The 22421-nt window shown below is 37.4% G+C and overlaps 1 protein-coding gene across 6 annotated transcripts in view; it reads left to right on the forward strand.

Annotated features, from left to right (window-relative positions):
• Positions 1-19671, forward strand: part of LOC120771854 (GTP-binding protein Di-Ras2-like) — a 137409-nt gene extending 117738 nt beyond the window's left edge. For 3 of the 6 annotated variants that reach the window (XM_040100098.1, XM_040100096.1, XM_040100095.1), the window contains 3 exons: positions 14117-14228; positions 14339-14428; positions 19365-19671. In XM_040100098.1, coding sequence (XP_039956032.1) covers positions 14117-14228; positions 14339-14414 — 188 coding nt within the window. In that variant the 3' untranslated portion in view covers positions 14415-14428; positions 19365-19671. Of the gene's footprint in view, positions 1-13621; positions 13695-14116; positions 14229-14338; positions 14429-19364 lie in introns of those variants that run through there. The other 3 variants (XM_040100097.1, XM_040100100.1, XM_040100101.1) reach the window with 3 other exon arrangements.
• Positions 19672-22421: the final 2750 nt, after the last annotated feature.

The following is a 22421-nucleotide window of genomic DNA, read 5'->3' on the forward strand; positions in this document are numbered from 1 at the left end:
TTATTGGCATAGAGTTTGGTAAATTATTCTTATTCGTGATCGGATTTTGGTTTATTCCCAATATTATTCTACGTTCTTCAATTAATGATCCGCTTTAGTTATATTTTTAAAACACTGTCTTCTCAAGCTGCCACTGTACTTATACATTCAGACAAGCAATTATTCAGCAGTTAAATAAGGTAACCGTGGGTTGAGCCACCGCAATTCGGTTGCTGAATGTTGCTTTTAATTTCTTGCTAGCAGTGATTTGTGGCAGGAAATTGCTTGCCACAAAATTCGGCATGCCACAAAGCGATATTGTTTTTGTTATTATATTTTAAATTTCAAAGCACATATTCAACGAAACGAAATATTCAAATTGCAAATATCAGTGGTTCTTTTAATAAGCTCAGCTGGTTTCTGCAAATCACCATTTTTATATATAATTAGCTTGATTGGCTGGTTTTGGTTATAATATTAATATTATTTTGGAATATTTGCTAATATACCTACATGAACTGGTTTTAAAACATAACTAATACGACATGGTGGACATATACTACTTTATATGTGGACCCTTTAGAAATATCCCTTCTTCAAAATGTTTGTGATTTTTCAATTTATTTTTTATCTTATTTTTTTCTTTTCTTTGACTTTACTCTTTTCTAATTTTTCCACTTTTTCAGGGGAGTTTTTCAAGGGAGGACCTAAAGTAACCTCATATTAACGGATCTATCATTAGTTAAATGTTCTATCTTCAAGCTTTTTAACAAACAGCCGTCAAGAATTTGAGGATTTGAAGACGAATCAATTTCTTATCTCTTTTTGTTTTTATGACAAGCACATAAGCTACATAAACCATTCCACCTTTATGGTCACACAAGGTCAAAAAATATCTTACTGATATTGTTATTGTTAGATTACCTTGCATGGGCGGTAAAGTTCCGCTTGGTTGTCATCAAAGTCATCTAACGGTGGGCACAGGGAGCGTGCTATTTCGACGATTCGGACGATAGTGAGAGAGCTGTTAGATGAAAGGGGTTTGCTGGGCATTCAAAGAGGTGGTTAGAGACATGCGGGAACTCATTGCCTGATGGGCATATATTTGTCATGTCAAAATCGATTCAGAATAAACAGGAAAACTCCTGCTACAGTATACAACATCCGGTGTGTTTAACGTGGGTACCTGCTAACGACAGCCTTCCCCACGGAGCACAAAAGCACATCAGATCAAATCAATGCGTTGATCAACGCCTTGAAAATACCAAACATTTTGAGTACCGAATGGCAGTGTGGAATGTACACACTAACCACCTCGGTACAATTCGAGGCCCATCTAAAATCTCTGCCGACCTTTGGGTTCGGCACCCGGTTTTAACCACAACAACCACGATACTCCTTAAGGGGTCAGTCCGATTGAGCAGGTTGGAGTGAACTCCAAAGGCTTCTACCAGAATTAAATCTCTGGTCAGACGTCGTAGCCAAAACTACCACCAGTTGAACTTCCACACTTCTATGAACTGAGGACCAAGGGTTGTACCCCTGGTTGCGCAAGGGTCACTCTAGATTCAAGCAGTAACTCGAGCTCGTCTGCAATGTTCGACTCCAAGTACGCCATTCACATAAGGAGAGTCGGTGAGAGTGTTAATAGTCCTACTCTAAATGGCGGTCTGAAGTGAGTTGCGTACGAAGTCTGGACGGCGCACTGTCCGATGCCGACGACGTAGTCAAGGAATGACCTGCGGATGTTTCTAGAAATCGGCTTCGCTTCAAGCAAACAACTGCAGAAATGGTTTCTACGAAAACACTGTGGATTTTGTTGGGGAGAGTGTTATGTTCCTTCCAGAAAAAAAGTGAGAGAGATCGGTGGGATGCAGTTTACTTTTGAGCACAAGCCATCGATTCTATTACCCGTCGTTAATATCGCGTAATCATCCCTCTTGTCGTTGAGGGACTTTTGAAATGTAGATATTTGGCAGTAACCAAAAGAGAAAACCACACTGCGGGACCCCTGTATAAGTATTCTCAATTTAGAGTTTTTACCTCGAAACAGTACAGATGATTGTCGATCGCTCAGTTCATACAAGGAGTAAACCAAGTAATTCTCAACCCTGGGCGGAGCATGTATTGTTCAATGTCCTCAAGTAGCGTTGTTTGTTTGGGTGTGGCTCTCACAGTATGCGTTTTGGTTCAGGTCATACGTGAACGAACCTCAACTTATTCCCGACCAAGAACTAACAACTAATTAGTATTCCTCAAAATTAATTGGAACATATTGCTATCCGATTCGTCATGCATTTTAATCCAATTTAGGCAAGTCAAACCTTATGACAACTAAAGAGTTTTCTATTTCGTGGTTGCCTACTTTTTAAAAGGAAAAAAAACAGAAACTTCAAGTTTAGCAGGGAATATTTATTATACTTTGAAAAAAAACATTATTTTTCACTTTTTTTTAGGATTATCTCTTTCAAATGTTGGTCGTGGCTCCAACTCAAATGGTCTATCCCTTGATTCCAATTTACGATGACTCGTTTCGACTCCATACTGCCGAATGACACGGATCACGTTTTGCTGCAAGCCCTGAATCAAAGCGCATAGACTTTAGACTCTACATATCCCCACAGAAAAACATCTAGCGGTGTGATATCACACGATACTGGTGGCTAATCTAACGGCCCAAAACTTTAAATTATGTGCTCGCTCGATTTGTGAGAAGTGGCGCCGTCTCAGGCATCAAATAGTCGGTTATCATGACGCGACAACGGTCACAATTGACTGTTACGCTCTCGTTGGCATTATTGCAGAAAACTTTTGAAAAGTCCCTAGGGCGAAGCGATGTCGCATGGGAAAGTCGAGCGGCTGCAGTTATTACACATTCTGTATTTTGAACGCTTTCAATTTAAGATCTCGACGTAAAATGCGCCAAGTCGGTCCATTAGTCAGTCTGAGTTGCTGCAAACGACGCCAAAACGGCTCTCTACGGTTTTCTTGTTCACCCTCAGCTACGACTGCTATATTTTCTGCACTGCGTGCCGAGCGTGGTCTATTCGGTCGAATATTAACCAATAATGTGTGCTGGATCTCAAGATGGGTGATGGTGTAGCGAAAAGTATGCTCAGTAGGCCGAATACTATGTTGACCATAAGTTGAGCGAAGCGCGCGAATTAGAATCTTTTCAGAACGTGAATTTTCTTAATAAATTTCCTTATAACTACCCCCTTTAGCTGCTATTGCGTCGCTCTACCCTAATTGCTCTCTATTGCATACAACTTATGCTTTACTCACATTCATTATTGGCTTGTCTCACTGCTTTGTCTCCTCTCATAATTTAATATACTTATCACTTGATACTTTTAATTAAGAACTTCAAGCAAAAGCAATACGCTTACTCACTCGCTCGCTCGCTATCTGACTTGCCGACAAATGAGCAAGCAATCGCGAGCTTCTAGCGACATAATCGACTTATTGGCTAATAAGTAAGAACAAAATACAGCAGCTGACATACAAAGCGCTTTTATGTGGTCATCGGTTACTTTTAGGTTATTGTTTGTGCAGTAGTTGAGGTAGCGTTGCCACAGTCACCAGCTGTAAGTGGCTGTAGTGGATAATAATCCTTCCATTGAAAGCCAATGAACATATTAAATACATAATAAACTCTAATCTATAAAGATAAATCTGATGGAAAAAATAATATCCTCTCTTTACATGAGGTTACTCATACGACCTGTCGAACTACATTGTGTACTTTAGACGGTGGGGCGTATGAGTAACATATTGTAAAACATATCGTCACCTAAAATGCAAAACAACGTATCAGCAAAAAAATCGAAATTGAGGTTTTATTGATTAGGATCGAGTACAATATACGAGGGCTGCTATATTTATTCTGGCCTAGGGCAACACTAAGTGTTGCCAGGTGCAATCTGACATTTCGATTGGAAAGTTTGACATTTTCTAGCAAAACATCACTCAGAAGGTTTTGTCATTTAATCGTGAATTGCTTTATTTACAGGGAATTAAAAAATTCATCTCGGCCAAAAAATGGAATTAACTCGTGAACATTTTCGTGCGATCATTTTTCACAACTTTCGACGTGGATTATCACGACAAGAGTGCATCGATGAACTAAAATCTTTGTATGGCTATGAAGCACCATCCTATAGCACTGTGAAAAACTGGTACAACGAATTCAATCGTGGTCGACGCTCGCTCAAAGACGAATTCCGTGAAGGTCGTCCAAAAACAGCCGTTGTGCCAGAAAACATGGATGCCGTACGTAAACTGATAGTGCAAGACCGTCATGTAACATACCTTCAGATAGAGGCATGCCTATGCATTTCTCCCACCAGCATACATTCGATATTGCATGAACACCTGGCCGTAAAAAAGGTTTGTTCTCGTTGGATCTCGCACAATTTGACAATCGCTTAAAAAAAGGCTCGTGTGGATTGGTGTAAAGAAATGCTGAAAAAATACGATCGCGGTGCTTCAAAAGCCGCTTTTTGGCTGTCACAATATCTACTTCCTCCCTGTTTTTAAGGACAATCTCTGACGCAATGCGATGCGATATAACGGCGTTAATTTCTGCTTTGCTATCGACATGTTCCTGCGTTGTTGGCTCCGTCAGCAACTTTGTTAACCACAAAGACCTGAGAGAAACCGCAGTACTCCGGCAGCTTAAAATGTCGCCTGTGATCTAGATCCATGAAATGGATCTCGCCGCCCACTTCATCAGTCATTTTTGATACGTACGTTTACGCCTACCACATTAGTTTTGCGTGACTTGAAACCTTCTCTCCCAGATAAAGCGCGAGAGTATTAGTTTTCTTTACCGACCTCTTGCCCTTCAGCTATGTCAGATTTTGACCTTTAAATTTATAAAAAAAACGCAAACATCCAAGTTTTTGGTCTTACTTTTATATTTTTATCTTTATCTTATACAAATAAACGTTCTTTCACAAAATTTCGTTTACACTTGCCTTCTTATATCCTAAATGCACTGTATTCAGTTCTGGACCAAAAGTATTGAATTAACACATAATTTTTATTCATTCTGATATTATGAATGAATACAGGCATGTGTCTGCGTTAATAAATCACTGCAAGGTCATACACGATGAAGGTAACCGTCGCACAATAGCCTCAAATTATTATATAATTTTTAATTAAATGTTAATTAAGCAATAAATGAATCAGTGTACTAAAAAAACAACAAAAATACAGCAGCGAAGCACAAAGTGGCGTATAACTCGACATTTTTTGTGGCATACTCAGATGGCGCTTGGCGGTATCGCACTTAATTGCTATTGTAATAAAATTCGTATTGTTTGTTGGTATTGCAGTACTTGGGTTTTTGAATTTTTGCCATGCACTAAAGTGACCAATGCACTTTCATCTTCACTTTGCTCTTGCATTATTACCAACGCTCTGAGCACATGTCCTTCCGCCTGTCCATCTTTGTACGCCAGTCCATTCGTCCGTCTGTCCGTCCGTCTGTTCACTTGTTTGTCTACTTTACTGACATGTGCGCACACTGTGGACCAACGAAATGCCGGCAGCAAAACAAAGGGAAGCCGCAACAACCGCCGACTCGCCACTCGCATTCAAGTGCATTTCAAACTAAAACATATTTACATATGTTCATATCAATGTGTATATAACAGGTCAGTTGAAGAACCCCGGCTTTTTATCCAACATAGTTCCCTTCCAGAATTATACACTGATTATAGAGGTCCGCACACTTTTCGATATCATTTTTGTAGCACAATTTGTTCTTTGCTTCAAAATAGACCACAGTTTCGGCGATCACCTCTTCATTCGACGAAAATTTCCTCCCAGGAAGCATTCTTCGGAGATCTGAGAACAATAAATAGTCGCTGGGGGCCAGATCTCGAGAATATGGTAGATAGGAGAGCAATTTGAAACCCAATTCATCGATTTTTGGAATCGTTTTCACCCATTTGAGACACGGCGCATTAGCTTGTTGAAACAGTACTTTCTTCAAATGCGGTTGTATTTTGGCGATTTCGTCATTCAAACGCTCCAATAACGCTATGCGCTGTTGATGGGTTTGCCTTTTTTAAGGTATTTAATAAAAATTATTCCATACGCTTCCCAAAATACAGACGCCATAACTTTTCATGACGACTGTTGCGTTTTTCCATGCTTTGGGCGGGTTCACGGTGTGCAGTCCACTCGGCTGACCGTCTATGAGTCTTCGGTATAAAATTATGGAGACTTTTCATTCATTGTCACCTATCGACGCATAAACCCGGGTTTACGCACAAACCCGGGTTCGTCGGTAATAACACCTTTTGAGCGTGCACGGCGTTCACCGTCTTCGGTGCTCATTCCTCCACGTCTAAACTTAGCATAACAATCCTTGGTAGTTGCTTTTCCTGGGACATTCCTGGTATTCAAAATCAAATAATTCACAAACCAATAATCCTACAGTTGTTAAATTCATGCACTCGTTTTTTGAGTAGCGCCATCTATGTGTCAGGCCTGGGACTTTTCAATTGACTTCTTATGTATGGATATATAAGCAATATGTGTATGTGCGAGGGTGTGCGTGCGTGATTGATTTGAAGTGTATGGTGAGTCGGTCAGCGGCACTTCATTTATTTATATCCAGACATGCGCACATATCTACCCATATATCGTTGTATATTATATGCGGAAGAGTTCCATACACAAGTCTATAATTATATGTGTGGGGCCAGGTGAGGGTTGCAAATATACAAATATAAAATCTGTAATATTAATATAATTCCTCAAAAATGTAAGACGTGGTTAGCCTACACCACAATCCCCGTTACCATATTGAAACTCTCTCTCTCCCTCTATTTGAATTGATTAACGTGGATTTCTGCAACTTGAAACAATCATGCTATGATAGAGTCATTTATACATATTTATATTAAAAGTTCAAAAACTGATAGCTGAAGGAGCATTTTAGAAAGATTTCCTACGTTAAACCCTGAAATATGTCATCATTATGTTTAGTTAATGCAGGAAGTATACTAGTGATCTACCGGCTGTTGTTGTTATTATTGTTGAAGAGGTAGCCTATTGTTTTCCGCATATTTGTCGATAGTTGCTGGCCCTATGTTCTGAAACGCGCACTCCTTTTGTAACACGTCGCAAATTTCTTCGGGCGAGGCAAATTCTCCAATCACTCCTTCTAGAGCGCTTTGGAACGAGTCGGCTCTCTTGTCTGCTTGGTGTTTTAATTCTAGTAACAGGTCTCCTTTGAGTGTTTTTCTAATGAGCCTTACGTTTGTGCCCAGTTCTTCAAGACCACTATCGCATTTAATTTTCTTGAGAATGTTCACATACTCGTATGATCCTTCGTCCTTTTTGGTTATAGTAATATTGGTGTTTGATTTCGTACGAATTCTTTTTTCAACTGGCTTCCTTTTTTGTACCGCGTTCACCCATTTCTCGGATGCGGGCTTATCTACAGAACTGTCTTTCGATACAATCTTACTGACCTCACTATATGAAGCCTGCGCTCTATCGTTGGCGTTTTTATGTTTTTTGGTTGGTGGTAAGTAACCTTATAATTCACGTATCCTCTTTGGCATATGCTTTTCTCTGTGGATAGGTAATACTCGTACTTGCGAAGCTTCCCTACCATAACTCTTTTCAGCAGATTGTCTGGACTTTCAGCCTTAACCTACAGGCTTGTTATGCAACTTACAAGGTCACGCTTAGCTTGATTAATATGTCTCTGACCAGACATCATAGTTTCAAGCTCCATGATTTTTGTGCCCAGTTTACAAAAAATATTGACAGTTTCACTGTTCTGCACTTGCTCAGATTTTCCTTCGTTTTTGCCTTTTGGAGGCGTTCTCAAAATGTTTGAACTTCTCCGAAAAACTATTTTCAGAGGCCATGGCTCTGCCAGAAAATATTTGGGAACACCTGTAATGGTTATGTTTAGTCCTTTGTCCTAAAACCTTGGTTGCTTCTTTTTTAATGGCTCACAATGCTGTAACCAAAGGCAAAGCGAAGAAGGAGAAACAGCTGATAGAGCAAAAAAAAAACAGCAGATTAAAATTAAGTACGCGTTTTGATTCGCTGTTGCAAAGGCGAAAAATCTAATTTAATTTTAATTTTATTTTATGTTATTTACCAGGAAAAGGCGCAAGAAAGTAAAAATAAAATTTCTAATACTAAGCAGATTTTACTTATCTGTTTTCGCAAATGTTTAGGGATTACAAAGATTCCCGTCTATCGACCCTATTTTATCGTGTGAAGGTCACAAAGTTAAAATTCATATAATTCTTTCACTTTTCTCTACACAAATCAAGTTCCAATGAATACTTATATTCAGACCGAACTTGGTACAAATAGTATGCCATCTCTACTGTACAAATTCTCAAAACATAACATAACTATTCAAGCCGCCTCATATCAAATATATGGATCACAGTGCGTATGATTGATCGTTTACCGAAAATATTGGTCTATCTGTGAGATGGTGATTCAAATTTGAAGAAAATAAAGAAAGCTCACGGAGTTGCTGCAAGAAAAAAGAAACGGTTTCATTATCGTGTATATTGCCCATCGGTAAAAAAATCCAGAGGTTATAAATTCCGTCCAGAGTATGAGGATATGCTCGATTGTAGTTAATGCTTTAACTAAGGGGTTATATACAGTTTTTATTTCAGTTTCTTAATACGTACTTACATATATGTTTGAAAATACACACAGAAAATTTAAAATCATTCCGGTGAATGTTTTCGAAATTGCACGCAAATTTGAAAAGGCGTTTCAGAGTACTTGCAAGTACATTAAACGCGCTTTTCTCAAAATAGTGTTTTCAAAATCGGTGACCAACATTACTCGAAAACGGCTTAGCTGATTCGTTTGAAATTTGTACACAAACTTTTTAAAACAGGGTATATTAAGTTTGTCACGAAGTTTGAAACAACCAGAAGGAAGCGTCGGAGTCCCTATAAAGTATATATATAAATGATCAGTATGCTGAGCTGAGTCGATTTAGCCATGTCCGTCTGTCCGTGTGTATATATATGAACTAGTCCCTCAGTTTTTAAGATATCGTTTTGAAGTTTTGCAAACATCATTTTCTCTTCAAGAAGCTGCTCATTTGCTGGAACGGCCGATATCGGACCACTATAACATATAGCTGCCATATAAACTGAACGATCGGAATCAAGTTCTTGTATGGAAAACTTTCACATTTGACAATGTAATTTCAGAAAAATTTGGCACAGGTTGTTTTCTGAGGCAACAATGTAATCTTTGAAGAAATTTGTCAGATCTGTTAACTATAGCATATAGCTGCCATACAAACTGAATGATCGGAAACAAGTTCTTTCACATTTAACAAGATATATTCACAAAATTTGGCACTGGTTGTTTTCTGAGGCAACAATGTAATCTCCGAAAAAACTGTTCAGATCGGATTATTATAGCATATAGCTTCCATACAAACCGAACGATCGGAATGAAATGTTTGTAAGGAAAGCTTTCGCATTTGGCGTGGTATCTTCACGAAATTTGACATGGATCATTGCTTAAGGTAATAACACGTTTTTGCTTGTTTAATAAGCAAGTTGCTCGAGTATAAAATATTCGACTCTACCCGAACATAACCCTTTCTCACTTGTTTTTAATATTACTTGTACTATATTTCTTAAAGTCAAACTTAAATTCATTTTGAAATAGTGTAATAGAAAACCAAAGTAATAAACGAAGTCGTGCGATCGCCAAGGCACACGTGAGTGAATTTTAAAAATTTCGAGAAAAAAACTTTACAATGAACGAACACGAACACGGGTCGAAATTTTTTAAACACTCAAGCACATATAATACACGCTTCATATAGTGCTGAATTTTGCATGTTTTACACGCCAACGGCGCCAAACACATAAGCGAAAATTCATATATTCACAGATGACTAAATCAGAGTTTAAGCTGAAAACCTAATAACGCACACACTCGCACGGGCAGTCAAGCTTCAAAAAAACGTTTGAAAGAGGTTGCTACATGATAAAAGCATAAAACCCTCATATAAACACATATGTGTACATACAGGTTTCCTTTGTTGAGTGTATGTTTGTGTGATATGTGGAAAAGTCTTTAAATTTTGTGGGAGTCGGTTTCGACACGTGTTTGCATACATAGACTTTTCACACGAAAAGCGCACATGCCAAAACGCGTCTGCCTTTGCGGGCTTGTGTAAACACATGTGTGTGTTTATATGTTTATTTTTATTAATCCCGTTGCAAATGCGTCACATGTATCGCAGGATTTCAGTCAAGCAGTCAGGCAAGTGACTTCACTTCATTGTCTAGAAAACTCGAGTAATTTAAGTGAAAAATTGAAAAGAAACGAAAAGTGGTGCTCAAACGAAAAGAGAATTTATTTATGGTGAAAATATCATAAAATATCGATAAGTTGGAAGAAAGAACGACAAGGCTTTATGCGTTTTGATGCTCTTTTGAAGAAAGGATTAACCGCAATTTAAAGAGACGCACTTACACATACACGCTACATGTTTGTATCTTCGTCGCTACAATGTAAATTAATTTCCAAGCTTTTCTCGAAAATTTTTAGAAGTAGATTTTGGTAGATTTCAATGTACATTGCGATATCATATATTTCTTTGCAAAACAAGGGTATATTTTTTAACTTTTCGGTGTGGTTTTTGGTTGTTGGTAAGGTCATTTACCTTCCCATTTGGTAATACCCATTTAATTTTTTATGGACGATACATATATTACGGTCTATCACAGCGGTGATATTATTTACAAAAAATATGCCTACATTAAAGATTCTTTAATACAAATTATCTTGCTAGTGTGTAAAGTAGGAATTCTATTCTAAAATAAGTTTACATAAAAGACTATACAATTTTTTCCGAGATACATTAAACTTCAATATGTAATATTTTTGATCCATACATGTCAAAGGAACAGGTCACAGGAATACTCTCTATTTTTATACTCTTGCCACATGTCGCCGAAGCGCCATAACGAAGCCGCAAATTAAGATAAAGAACTCAAATCTTTCCCAACGACTCACGTTAAGAAGGATTGGGGAGGGGAGGCAATTGCGTCTTAGAAATATTCAAAAATTGGGCGAGACCTCGCTCCCTAATAAGTTTGATGTATTTATCTTCTTTTTCTTTATTGAAACGATTATAGACGTATAACAGAACGCGGATCATTAGTGACTTGTATCGATTGGGGAATCGGATTCGTCTTCTCTTAGCGTTATGCTTTCACTGACGTTCAGCCAGCTGGAGATGTGCTTCCTCCATAACTTTAGTATGCCTTGTGCATCAGTCAGTAGATCACCTCTGAGGGTTCTACAAGAGTATCCTGCGGATACCACATCTTTTCATAGAATTTACGAGCATTACCCTTGTCGGCCTGTTTGTCAAGTTCTTCGTACTCACGTATTTCGGCCTCTCCTATTTTTGTCTGCAAGTGCGTCTCGCTTTCTTCTTCAACTCTCGGTATCTATCCCATCCTGCATGTGTTGTGGTCGATCGCAACCTTGCGAGGTAGAGGCAGTCTGTTTTCTTTCCACGCTGTCGCTCACGACACTTCTCATCGTACCAGCTGTTTTTTTGCCTTTTACGAAAACCAATAGTTTCATTTGAAACTATATGTAAGGAGCTTGAAATGCCCACAGTTCCCTTATACTGAGTTGCTGATGAGTGCTCTCAGAGAGCAGTAGTGCAAGTCGAGTAGAAACTCGTTCGGCTATCTGTTGTGGTTTCAGGTTTTTGACGTTTTGACCTTCCTTGTATTTTTGATGTGCATTTTGTTCTGCAACAAGATAATGGTCCGAGTCGTTGTTAAGAACTCGGAGCGTATGCACGTCTAAACATTTTAGACGTGTGTTCCGTCTGTCACAACATCTGGTTGGCGGCTTTTCGATCCAGAAAGAACCCAGTAGCTTGATGAATTTTCCTTTTTTAGAATCTAGTAATACAGATAACCATATTTCGGGGCCGGCGAAGTAGATCAGCATCAAACCATTTGAGGATATTTCATCATGTGCCAAAGATACCTTCTTTGCCCACCCTGTCGTTAAAATTGCCAAGTACGAATTTTACATCGTGGTGGGACAGTCCATCACCGGCTCGAAGGCGCATAAAAGACATTTTGGTCACATTTGGTCACATCCTTCTCTTCCGTCGGGACGTGGAAGCAAAGCAGAGATATGTTGAAAAACTTCACTTTGATGCGGAGTGAATGTTAGGACTCGGGAACGGAGTCTCTCTCCCACCACGAATCCTACACCGAAGTTGCGCTCTTTGCTCGCCTCAGTCCTTGCCTGTCCATCGCACTTTTTGGACGGCGGTAATGTCGGCCTTAATTCTTACGAGGACATCTACCAGCTGGGCCCTCGAGGTTGCAGAAGCCGAGTTTTAAATATGTTAGTTTGAAAATTTCACAAACTCTTTGGAAATATGCATCATTGAAAATACAGCGTTTTTTGAAAGAGATACCCATGTGATACCTTATTTTTGTTAACAAAACTGATTCCGTCTATGAATTTCATGCAAAGCCAGGGGCACTTCACTCTCTGATAGTTATCTTATAACTCATATTCACCTCACTATTTAGCTTAGACTTCAATGAAATTATGCTGGAGGCTGCTTTGAAGCTGTGGGCAAACAAAAATTTCGGTCGCAAACCGTGAACGTTTCAACAAGACTCAGCACCGTCTCACAAGGCGCGAATGAACCAAGAATGGCTGAAAAGCAACGTTCCCAACTTCATTACGACCACACAATGGCTCTCGAATTCTCCAGAAGCGAATCCAATAGATTTTTCTCTCTGGGCCATTTTGGAGAGCAAGATCCGAAGTAAAAAATACAACAGTCTCGAGATGCTGAAGAAAGCCAATGTCCGTGAGTGGGCCAAAATACCGGCAAGTCACATTCGGGCAGCTTGCGATTCGGTTTTTGACCTCAAGGCCATAGTTAAGGTAAAAGGTGGTCACATCGAGTAAAAGTGAATTGGTCCTGAATTATTTTGACATATTTTATACTTTAAAATAAATAAAAATAATTTTCCAAACAGAATTTATGCCTTTTTTTAATTGGTTACACTTCGAGTGTAACCTTTACACGCGCGTTTTGAAGGTTAGGGCTTGATTGAGCCGTTGTCCACTTCACTTCACCTTTTTAACACTTATCACTTTTTTTGGCTTTTTTGAAAAAAAAAACGGCTTGTTTTGGTTTTTAACAATTCTATTTTATGATAATAACGAATGTAGCAAACTGTAAAAACTGTATGTGGGTTCTGTGTGTGTGGTGTATTGGAGTGTTGGCAGTGATGTGACTTCGAGTTTGACTGTGTTGATGGAGTGGTTTTAGGGGGAGGCTTATCCCATTTAGCCAGGGTTAACTAAAAATAATTCGACGTCTATGTGTCAGTTCGATTTTTCAAATTACCTCTAATGGGCGATTATGTCGATGAGTCTCACGAGTCAAACCATTATTTTGGTAATAGCTGTCACAAGGTCCTACTTCGAATTGCCGTATTACTACAATGCTAATAAACTAAACCCAAATTCTAATATTTTTTGAATTAAAACGCAATTAAGTAAAATATTTATTAATTTTATTTTAATAACATTTAAATAATTTTAGATCGGCAAAGTGTGCGAAAAGGCGTGGATCCAACAAATGGCAGTAGAATATGGCGAACAAAATCTTGGTACAGGTAGTACAGTATTCTATTGATGTTTTTTTTAACCTGCCAATTCCAGTAGAACGCCGAAACCTTCTTATAATTGTTGGGTATACTTTGAAAATCCTTGAAAAAAATTTTGAAATAATAATCCTTAACTAATACATGTGCCTGAATCTCTGCGTACCCGAGTGTATGTGTCATAAATTAGTAATTGTTGGATGATTGAAACTATAAACATGCAGAATATAAGTCGTATTTGTTCTTTTCTTTGCTGCCTTGTAATACACCTCAATCTTAGAACTGAACATAATTCTCAAACTATGTAGTCTTCACCTCACTCTTAAGCAGTGTAATATTTCATTTTTTTCCGCTGTGGAAAACTGTCATTTTTGTATTCTTGTTGTACATACATTATATAAATTAACTTGATGCTTATGTATTTTCTTTCGCAGACAAGAATCGCAATGCTAGTCCTTCCGTTTCGGGTGGTAAAAAATCCAGCTTAGTGGAAGCTGTGGACCCAGCCACAAGCTGTGGCGATGCCAAGCTGAAGCCCAGATCTAGGTCAGTATGTATGTTATTAGTTTGCTCTATATTTACCACCCCACTCACCCCTATCTTTAATGGGTGTGGTGCTGATGAAAGGCTAATAAAGTAAATGCTCCAAATTGCAGGTCACTCATACGCCGTGTTTCACGCAAAACCAAACAGCAAATCCACAACGCGTCCGATGACTGTAATTTGCAATAATGCAGCGGAAGAAGGCAAGTGTGAAAGATTGAAAAGGCGAAAATTCGCTAGCGAATATATATAATTATACAAAAATAATAAGTCACAGAAGCTAACGGACAACAACATCGACAAAAAGAAGCAGCAAAAAGACAAAGCGGAAACTCAATGTTAAAATTGTCTACATTGACATGAACGAGTGTGTGTATGTTTTTTTTTTTTTTATAGAAGAAGGAAGCATCGAAAACCGCAGTGCGGAACTTTAATCTGCTAAACCTAACCTACTCCCAACTCAAGACACTCCCACGGAACCAGATAAGGTATTACTTCATGGGAGTGGCAAGACATTTTACGTCTCCTCTATAACTCGGACGGACTAACGCCTAATCTGCTGTAACTGTCTTAATGTAGTCATAATGGAAGTTGACGCTTCACGAACAGCTATCCACTTGTCAGAGGACTGACACATAAATGCCGTAAAATTTGCCACCGTTAAGCTACCACTTAGTGCAGTTTATAACTTTTTCCTTATGTTTCGAATCAGAATCTTCTATGGACTCTGCACACATCGAACAATACGGACTGACGTCATTTTGAAATTTGTATAGGTAGCCTCTGAAGCACCCATGCCCGCTTAATATTTGGGTCCGGTGTAAATCCAGGTCCCTATGGCATCTACTTATCCACGTATGGATGTCAGGTATAAGTCTGTGGATTCACCGTCCTTTAGTTGAGGTTTGCCACCGTTGCTGCCACATGTGTGCGTGCTAATGTTGGTGTGCAAGTAAGTAGGCATAGACGCGTGTGTGTGTGTACATTGTGAATATGTACAATTTTAATTAACAATCGTCAAAGCGAATTAACCGCAATGATTGCGTGAATGATGACGCGGAAAAAATTGCACATTTTGATATACACGGTTAATTGGAAATATTTAATAATAACAAAAATAAAAAAAATGTTGTTGATTGGACGGCAAATAGCTATGGTTTTGTTGATATGTATGTCTGTGTGTTTTGTTACATACGTTTGCTTGCGCATACACTGTTTGTCCTAGATTAGACGTACCATCGTTTTTTTTTAATAAATTGTTATATTTATAATCATGTTTGTTCATATTGTCCAAAATGTTTTTCTTATCAAAGTTCGAATCTTGTCTGAAAAATATTTGCTCACAGTTGGTTGATTTGCGAAAAAAAACTGAACATTCGAAGATTTCAGAAATGCCTGTGGCAATCAAGTGCGTTTTTCGTTGGTCATTGAAATAGACTCACTTTACATTTATGTTTGCATAAACAGGTGCAGTGTTTTTTTTATTGAGAAAGTACTAAAAATAAACAAGTAAATTGTAAAAATGAGAAGAGCTACTATTCTGAGCTTATTGGAGCGTGAAAAAGTATACTTTTTCACTTCCAAGGACTATGCAATCGAAGCATTGTCAAAAAGATAAAACGAAGCACCAGAACCGTTGATAGTTATTTAAAGGATACCGAAACATATGAAAAATAATTAAAAAGAAAAAACGCATTATCTACATATCTATGTTAAGCGTTTAAAAATCAAGAATGAACGTCCTACGAACGAACTAAGCAAAGGAAAACAGATTCGATTCGCGAAAGAATACATGACGTGAACTGTTCAATCTGACACTCGACTTAATGATTGCCGTTTAGTTGCTTTTACTGATGAAAAACGTTTTAATTTAGATTACCCTGATGGCTTTCATTACTGTTATCACGATTTGCTGAAAGATGAGCTATATTAAAGTGGCCAACACAGCGGAAAAGGTGGAGTCATGTTGTGGGGTGCCATCACGTTTTATGGAACAATTGACTTGATTTTTATCGATCAGAAGATGAGAGGCGATCGCTTCAGTACATTGTTGGAGTCCTAATTTCCATCATCCTTGGATGTTTTAACAAGACAATACTCCTATTCATAACGCTCGAGTAGTAGTCATTTATTTCGAGTCAAAACTTGCATGTAATGACCTGGCGACCATTTTCTCCATATCTTAACGTAATTGAAAATGTTTGGAGCTGGCTAACATGGAAGGTTTACGAATAAGAAAAATAATACAAAGATAAGGAAATATTCACTGCAGCTATTAAACGTGCTTGGAGCGAGATTTCCTTGACCAACATACATATGTAAGTTCCTTGTATCATTCTATGAAGGATTGGATTTATGAAGTTATTGCTAACAAAGGAGGCGATACTCATTACTGAAATTATTCTATTTTATTTCTAATAAATCAAATATTAATTAAAATTTATGTAAAAAAATAACTTTTTTATAAAAAATTTTAAAGCCTAAGTGCGTCTATTCTACTGACCAAGAAAAAGGCATTTTTTTTGAGTGGTAAATGTTTCAAATTCCACTTTGTTAAGTTTGAATAATCATTTGATAAATATATTTAAAGTATCATTAAGTAGCAAATGTTGTTGCATACCAACTTTTTTCCAATCATTATTACAATAATAAATATTAAAACAATTGTAATGCAAGCAAACATGCGTCTAACCTAATGACTAGTAGTGTGTACTAACATATCTATGTAGGTGTGTATGTATAGGCAGTGATTGTTGTGGTTAAAAGGCAACAGATTAACGGTTGTAAAAAAATAGGTTTACAAAATATTACTAAAAAAATGTTTATTTTAGTTTAATTATGCACTAGTTGTTATTCAAATTTAACAAGTAATAATTATGATGATAAGCATGATTTTTTATAAGAATTAAGAGATATTAATTGACTTGCAATAACAAAAAAAAATGTTTTTTATGTAATTAATTTTGGGTAAAAATTTTAGACTTTTTTAACTATAAGGCATAGATGTTGCATTTACATATTCTAGTGTATAAAACAACCATATTTTTCATTGGAAAGTACAACTGCATTGCATTTTCTTATTTTCTTCAACAACCTAATGTTTTTATTTAATTTTTTCATTTTAATACTAATTTCAAAGTTTTTCTAAAATTGTTTAAAATATATTTTGCTTTTGATTTTCTCTTTAGAGCTTATTTTTTGATCAACAGTAGCAGACCTCGTACATAGATCCTATACAATTGATTTAGGTTAGGTTAGCTTAGATGGCTTATCGTGAGACGGGAGTTGTTCGAACATATAAATTAGCAAAACGCTTAGTGGTGAATACAAAATTGCACAGGCGTTTATATTCCATTTCCGCCAGTTTAGTGGGATGTCTGAAGGTATACGTTCCCAAGTGCTTAAGCTTTGATTTCCTAAACGCGGGGCAAACAAGAAAGAAGTGCTGAGATATTTCTACCTCTTCTTCTTCCATACAGCTTCTGTAGATGGCGTCTGGTAACATTCCCAACCTAACAGCATCGAAGCCAATAGGACAATGACCTGTTAAAACCCCCACAACTAGGGAGAGGCTAGCCTTACCACTAGATCCCTTGTGATCGATCTCGGGCCAAAAGAATTTTGCGACAGCACATGTACGGACCTTGTACATCGGCGGCAAAGCCTTCGTAAAGCCCAGCTATCTTTCATAGAGCAAAGGAGAATACGAAAGCACGGACTCGCTCCCGTTCTATTCATAGCGGTTCTTGGGTGCCTTTCCTTGCTAGCTCATCAGCTTAAAATTGCCTGCGATTCCTCTGTGTCCAGGCATCCATACTAGATCACAAAGAGACTCGATGCTATTGATAATGAGGTTAAGCACTCTTTGGCCAACCTTGAACGCCCAGTAGTATCGCCTGGTTAGTATTGCCGCACTGCTATCTGAGACGATGGTCACTTCTCTGAAGAAGGTAAATCCGCTGCTACCATAATGGTTGCAACCTCGGCATGGAAAACAATGCAATAGTCAGGAAGTTTGCAGCTGGAGTGGATGGAGAGCTCCTGACCCAAAACCCCACCCCTTACCTCCCCCTCAAGCTGGACTCATCCGTAAAGAAGCTCACTGCCCCTCTTCTCCAACGACTTCTTCCCAGCCACAACTCCCTTGCCAATATACTTTAGTAGAAGGCGACACCAATCTCACTTTTTCAAAATTATTTACCCACAGATGCTCCTTTCTACTGCGATTACCTGTGCCAAATTAGAATTTTTTTATCTTACTTTAGTTCTTGGTTACGGCATTTTACATGTTTCCGATTAATAGAGTTTTGTGGGTGTGGCAGTCGTCGGATTACGCCCATCTGCGAACTCATAATTTTCTTTGTACTAAAAAACCCACACACCAAGTTTTATTATCTCAATTTTTACTCAAGTTACAGTTTACACTAATAGACGGACGGACAGACAGACAGTCACCCGGATATAAACTTTTTTCGTCATCCTAATAGTTTTTATTTACTATATATAACCCTATATCTATTTTGCTTAGTTTAAGGTGATACATACAACTGTTAGGTGAACAAAACTATATTACGCTGTAGCAAAAGCTTGCAAGAGTATAAAAATTCTATTACATTCATAAATATTTAAAATTTTTTTCGAAAATCGTGAAATATATGGGCGTGCATTAGTGTGAAGTCCACTTGAGTCATTGATAAACTTAAGCTAAAATCTTGGTTCAGGAAGCGCTGTATATTATTGACGTTTCCTTCAAACTTCCAATTTCACAACGAAGGCTTTCTCGCAAGTATTATACATATAAAACTTCGCACCAGAAAAGTTCTTAAATGTAATGAAAATATATGTAACACGAACCCGTATAAGCCTGAGAGAACTTATAAAAGTTGTATTATAGACATTGGTAACCTATATTAGTTTTGTTTCTGCTTTTCTATGGTGCCAATTTATACTTACTCAGTCTTAAGACCAAAATCAATCCTCGCTAGCTAACTTAAAAGTGGCCTTCCTGAGCAAAATATAATATATATGAGTAATATTTTTTCCGCTGTTTGCGTGTTTATTATTGTTGAAATTTTTTAAAGCATATTTAGTATCTAAATGAACTTAACACATATGTATATGTGTTCTTCCACAAACCAGAATTGCAACGCCAGTTATAAAAGTTTAGCTTGGGCGAAGCTGTTGATCCAGCCACCAGTAGCGGCGATGCCAAATCAAAGCTAAGTTTTAGATTCATACACATATTCCTCTTACTTTGGTTGGATGCTCATCAAATGAATGACTTAGATATAAGAAATGTTCTGCTAATTGCAGGTCACTCGAACGCCATGTCTCATGAAAAATCAAACAGCAAATCAACAACACGCTTTATAATTGTAATTTGCAAAGCAGCGGAGGAAGTAGACATGATTGGTTGAAAGTTGTTGGAGCGGCGCAAGCAAATAAATATAATAAATCAGAAAAACTAAAGGACAACAAAGAACAATAAGCAGCCAAATTAAAGAAAAGCGGAAGCATGCTGCTAGTGAGCAAGTAAGTAGGCGTAGATGTATGTGGGTTCAGTTTTAAATATATGCAAGTTTGATTAAGAGTTGTCAAATTGGTTTGAAACTAGAGTTTTAAGAAAATTTCTGAATGTCTATGAAAGACTAAAATTGATATATAGTACAGTCAGCGGAAAATGGAATTCATTTTTACGTAAAGCTTTAGATACTTTTGCGGTGTCGATTTAGCTTTGGTTAGAAATTCTCCTAAATGCTCAAAATCTTTAATTTGTCAAATAACCCAAATTTATTTGGAAGCTGGAGTAAGCTCGTCTCAGAAGCTGATATGGAAACAAGTCGTGAGTTTTGTCTAGACTTTTTTGCCCATCTAAAAATTTATTAATTTTTCGCAATTCGGTTGCAACGTCATTTTTGGACAATTAAAAAATTTAGCTTAATGAGTAATAGAGATCAAGATTAGTTTTTAACAAAGACTTTGCTATAATTAAGTATTTTATTTTAGAAAAGTAAAAACGCAAAAAAACGAAGAATACGCAGTACTTAAAAATGCGCAGAAATAAACGTAGGCTTTCAAACGTGAGGTTAGAAAAAGCTTAGTAGAAACTGGACCTGAACGTTTTTAACATATTTGGTTTATATTTTATATATACATATAGTATATAATGTTTTTATATTTTCAGCCGGTTTGATAGTCATAGGCGGAACACCATAACAGTTTTGCAGCTGTCTAACTTTGCCAGCCGCAAGAGATAAGCCAGCATTTCTGCAGAAAAAGTTTTGTCTAATGCAATGTTTCTTAAATTCAAGTGATTGAATCCCATCAATGACTGCTAAACTTCGAACCATTAGTTCCGGATGAGCGACGGTCAAACGTTAACGATATCAATGTTGCGTGGTGTTGAGTGAGTGAAATATGGATAATCTGCCGATTTGAGCGCGCGTGCAACCGCTGCAGAAGGTTAGTTGTAAGCACTTGACATTAAACGAATATATTTGAGCAACACCCTGTATTTAAATTTGAAGTTGGGTATGGATTTAGTGAGTTTGCTGATTTTAGCAGCATATTTGCAGAAAGCTCTACCGGAAGCTCATTGATGTCAACCATAAGTCTTTCAAGATGGAAATTGGGTACGCCACTTGGATCTGAAAGTATTCAAAGCGGAACATTGATTTGTATTTGTGATAAAAAATATACCTTTCCACTTTATTGATTAGTTAATTGCCTCGAAGAGGTTTCATAAGTTCTATTTGGCTAAAAACATATCTTTAAAATAATCAGATTTAGAATATAATTTTTCTATATAATAAAGTGTAAACTAGAAATAAATCGTTTAATTTTAATGGAATAAAATCATTTATATTTGTTTTCCGATTATTACATTTTTAAGTTGGAATAATATTCTGTGCAATACAGGCAAGTTTGTTCTAAAATAAGATCTACAAGTATTTTTAATTAAATTTTAAGGGCAACGTTCTTGCCCTTGTACCCCTGTGCCCCTGTACAATCTCTACATTGCGGATCTCACAGTGATCAATTCATATTTTACAATTAAAGCAACCTATGCAGATGACTTTGCTTCGCTGACGTCGAGTAATATCGTATGCAGCCACTACACGTAAAGTAATAGCTTTATCAGGCAAGACTCAACCCGATTTGGTCGTATGAGATTCAAAGCAGTGACAGCTAAGTTAAATAAGATTTGAGGATTATTCAAGCTTCTCTTTCTGAAGAGTTCTTTGTAAAATAATTGGTGCTCCTTTCTATGCGAGAAAGAAGAATCGACATTTCTATCGAGATCAACCTCAAAGAAAATTAGTCGTTACCTCTATAAATTGGTGTTCTATTATAATATACATACTTGAGATTCAACTGCTGGATAACAGTCAGAAATATCGAGGTCAAGATAAATACCACCTCGCTCGCGCTTCTATACATATTCAATTTATATACATATATAAGAGAAAGTCGTGATAGTTACACTATAATTTAACACAAATACCTTAATTTTTTTTGTAAAATTCGACAAACACTACTGAGGTCGACTGACATAAACAGGTGCTGTAAACTCACTGGTTGACAGATCGCACTAATTACACTAATCGCGCATCATAATTAAGGACAGTTGTACCAACCTAGGAAAAAAAATTACCTGGCTTCCATATAAGCGGGTGATGAGAGGAGGAAATGAAGATACTTTCTTCACAGGGTGTATATTGGATGATCTTTTTCGAGGTTCTCTAAATTTTACAGAAAAAACACAGAAACTTCAAACAGAATGGAGAGTGTTTATTACCATTCCAAAGCTGCTGCATCTGGTCGGCATTTGTCATGTTTTGGTAGTCTCTTTGACCCTTATGCGCCGCTTGCAATTTTACCTCAGTGCCGCTCTTGTCAATTGTTAGACGCTAACAATTGTTTAATAGCTTAAAATGGCACGAGGAGGAAACATGAAAAAATAATATTCAAGTAGGTAAGCAGGAGTGGGCATATGCACAAGCGGATATTTAACTAGTTTGCCGGAAACGACAGAAAGGTCCTTTTGACATAAATCATTTAAGTAAACACAATAGGCGGTAAGTGAAAATCTTTTGGCATAACAATATATCTGATGATGAGTTAAATGTTGAAGGGTGTGCAGGGTGTATGCCGCATGTATTTATCAACTATTAATTGACCGTTTAATAGCCACTT

This window comes from Bactrocera tryoni, chromosome 3 (genome assembly GCF_016617805.1).
Source record: "Bactrocera tryoni isolate S06 chromosome 3, CSIRO_BtryS06_freeze2, whole genome shotgun sequence".
NCBI lineage: Eukaryota > Metazoa > Arthropoda > Insecta > Diptera > Tephritidae > Bactrocera > Bactrocera tryoni.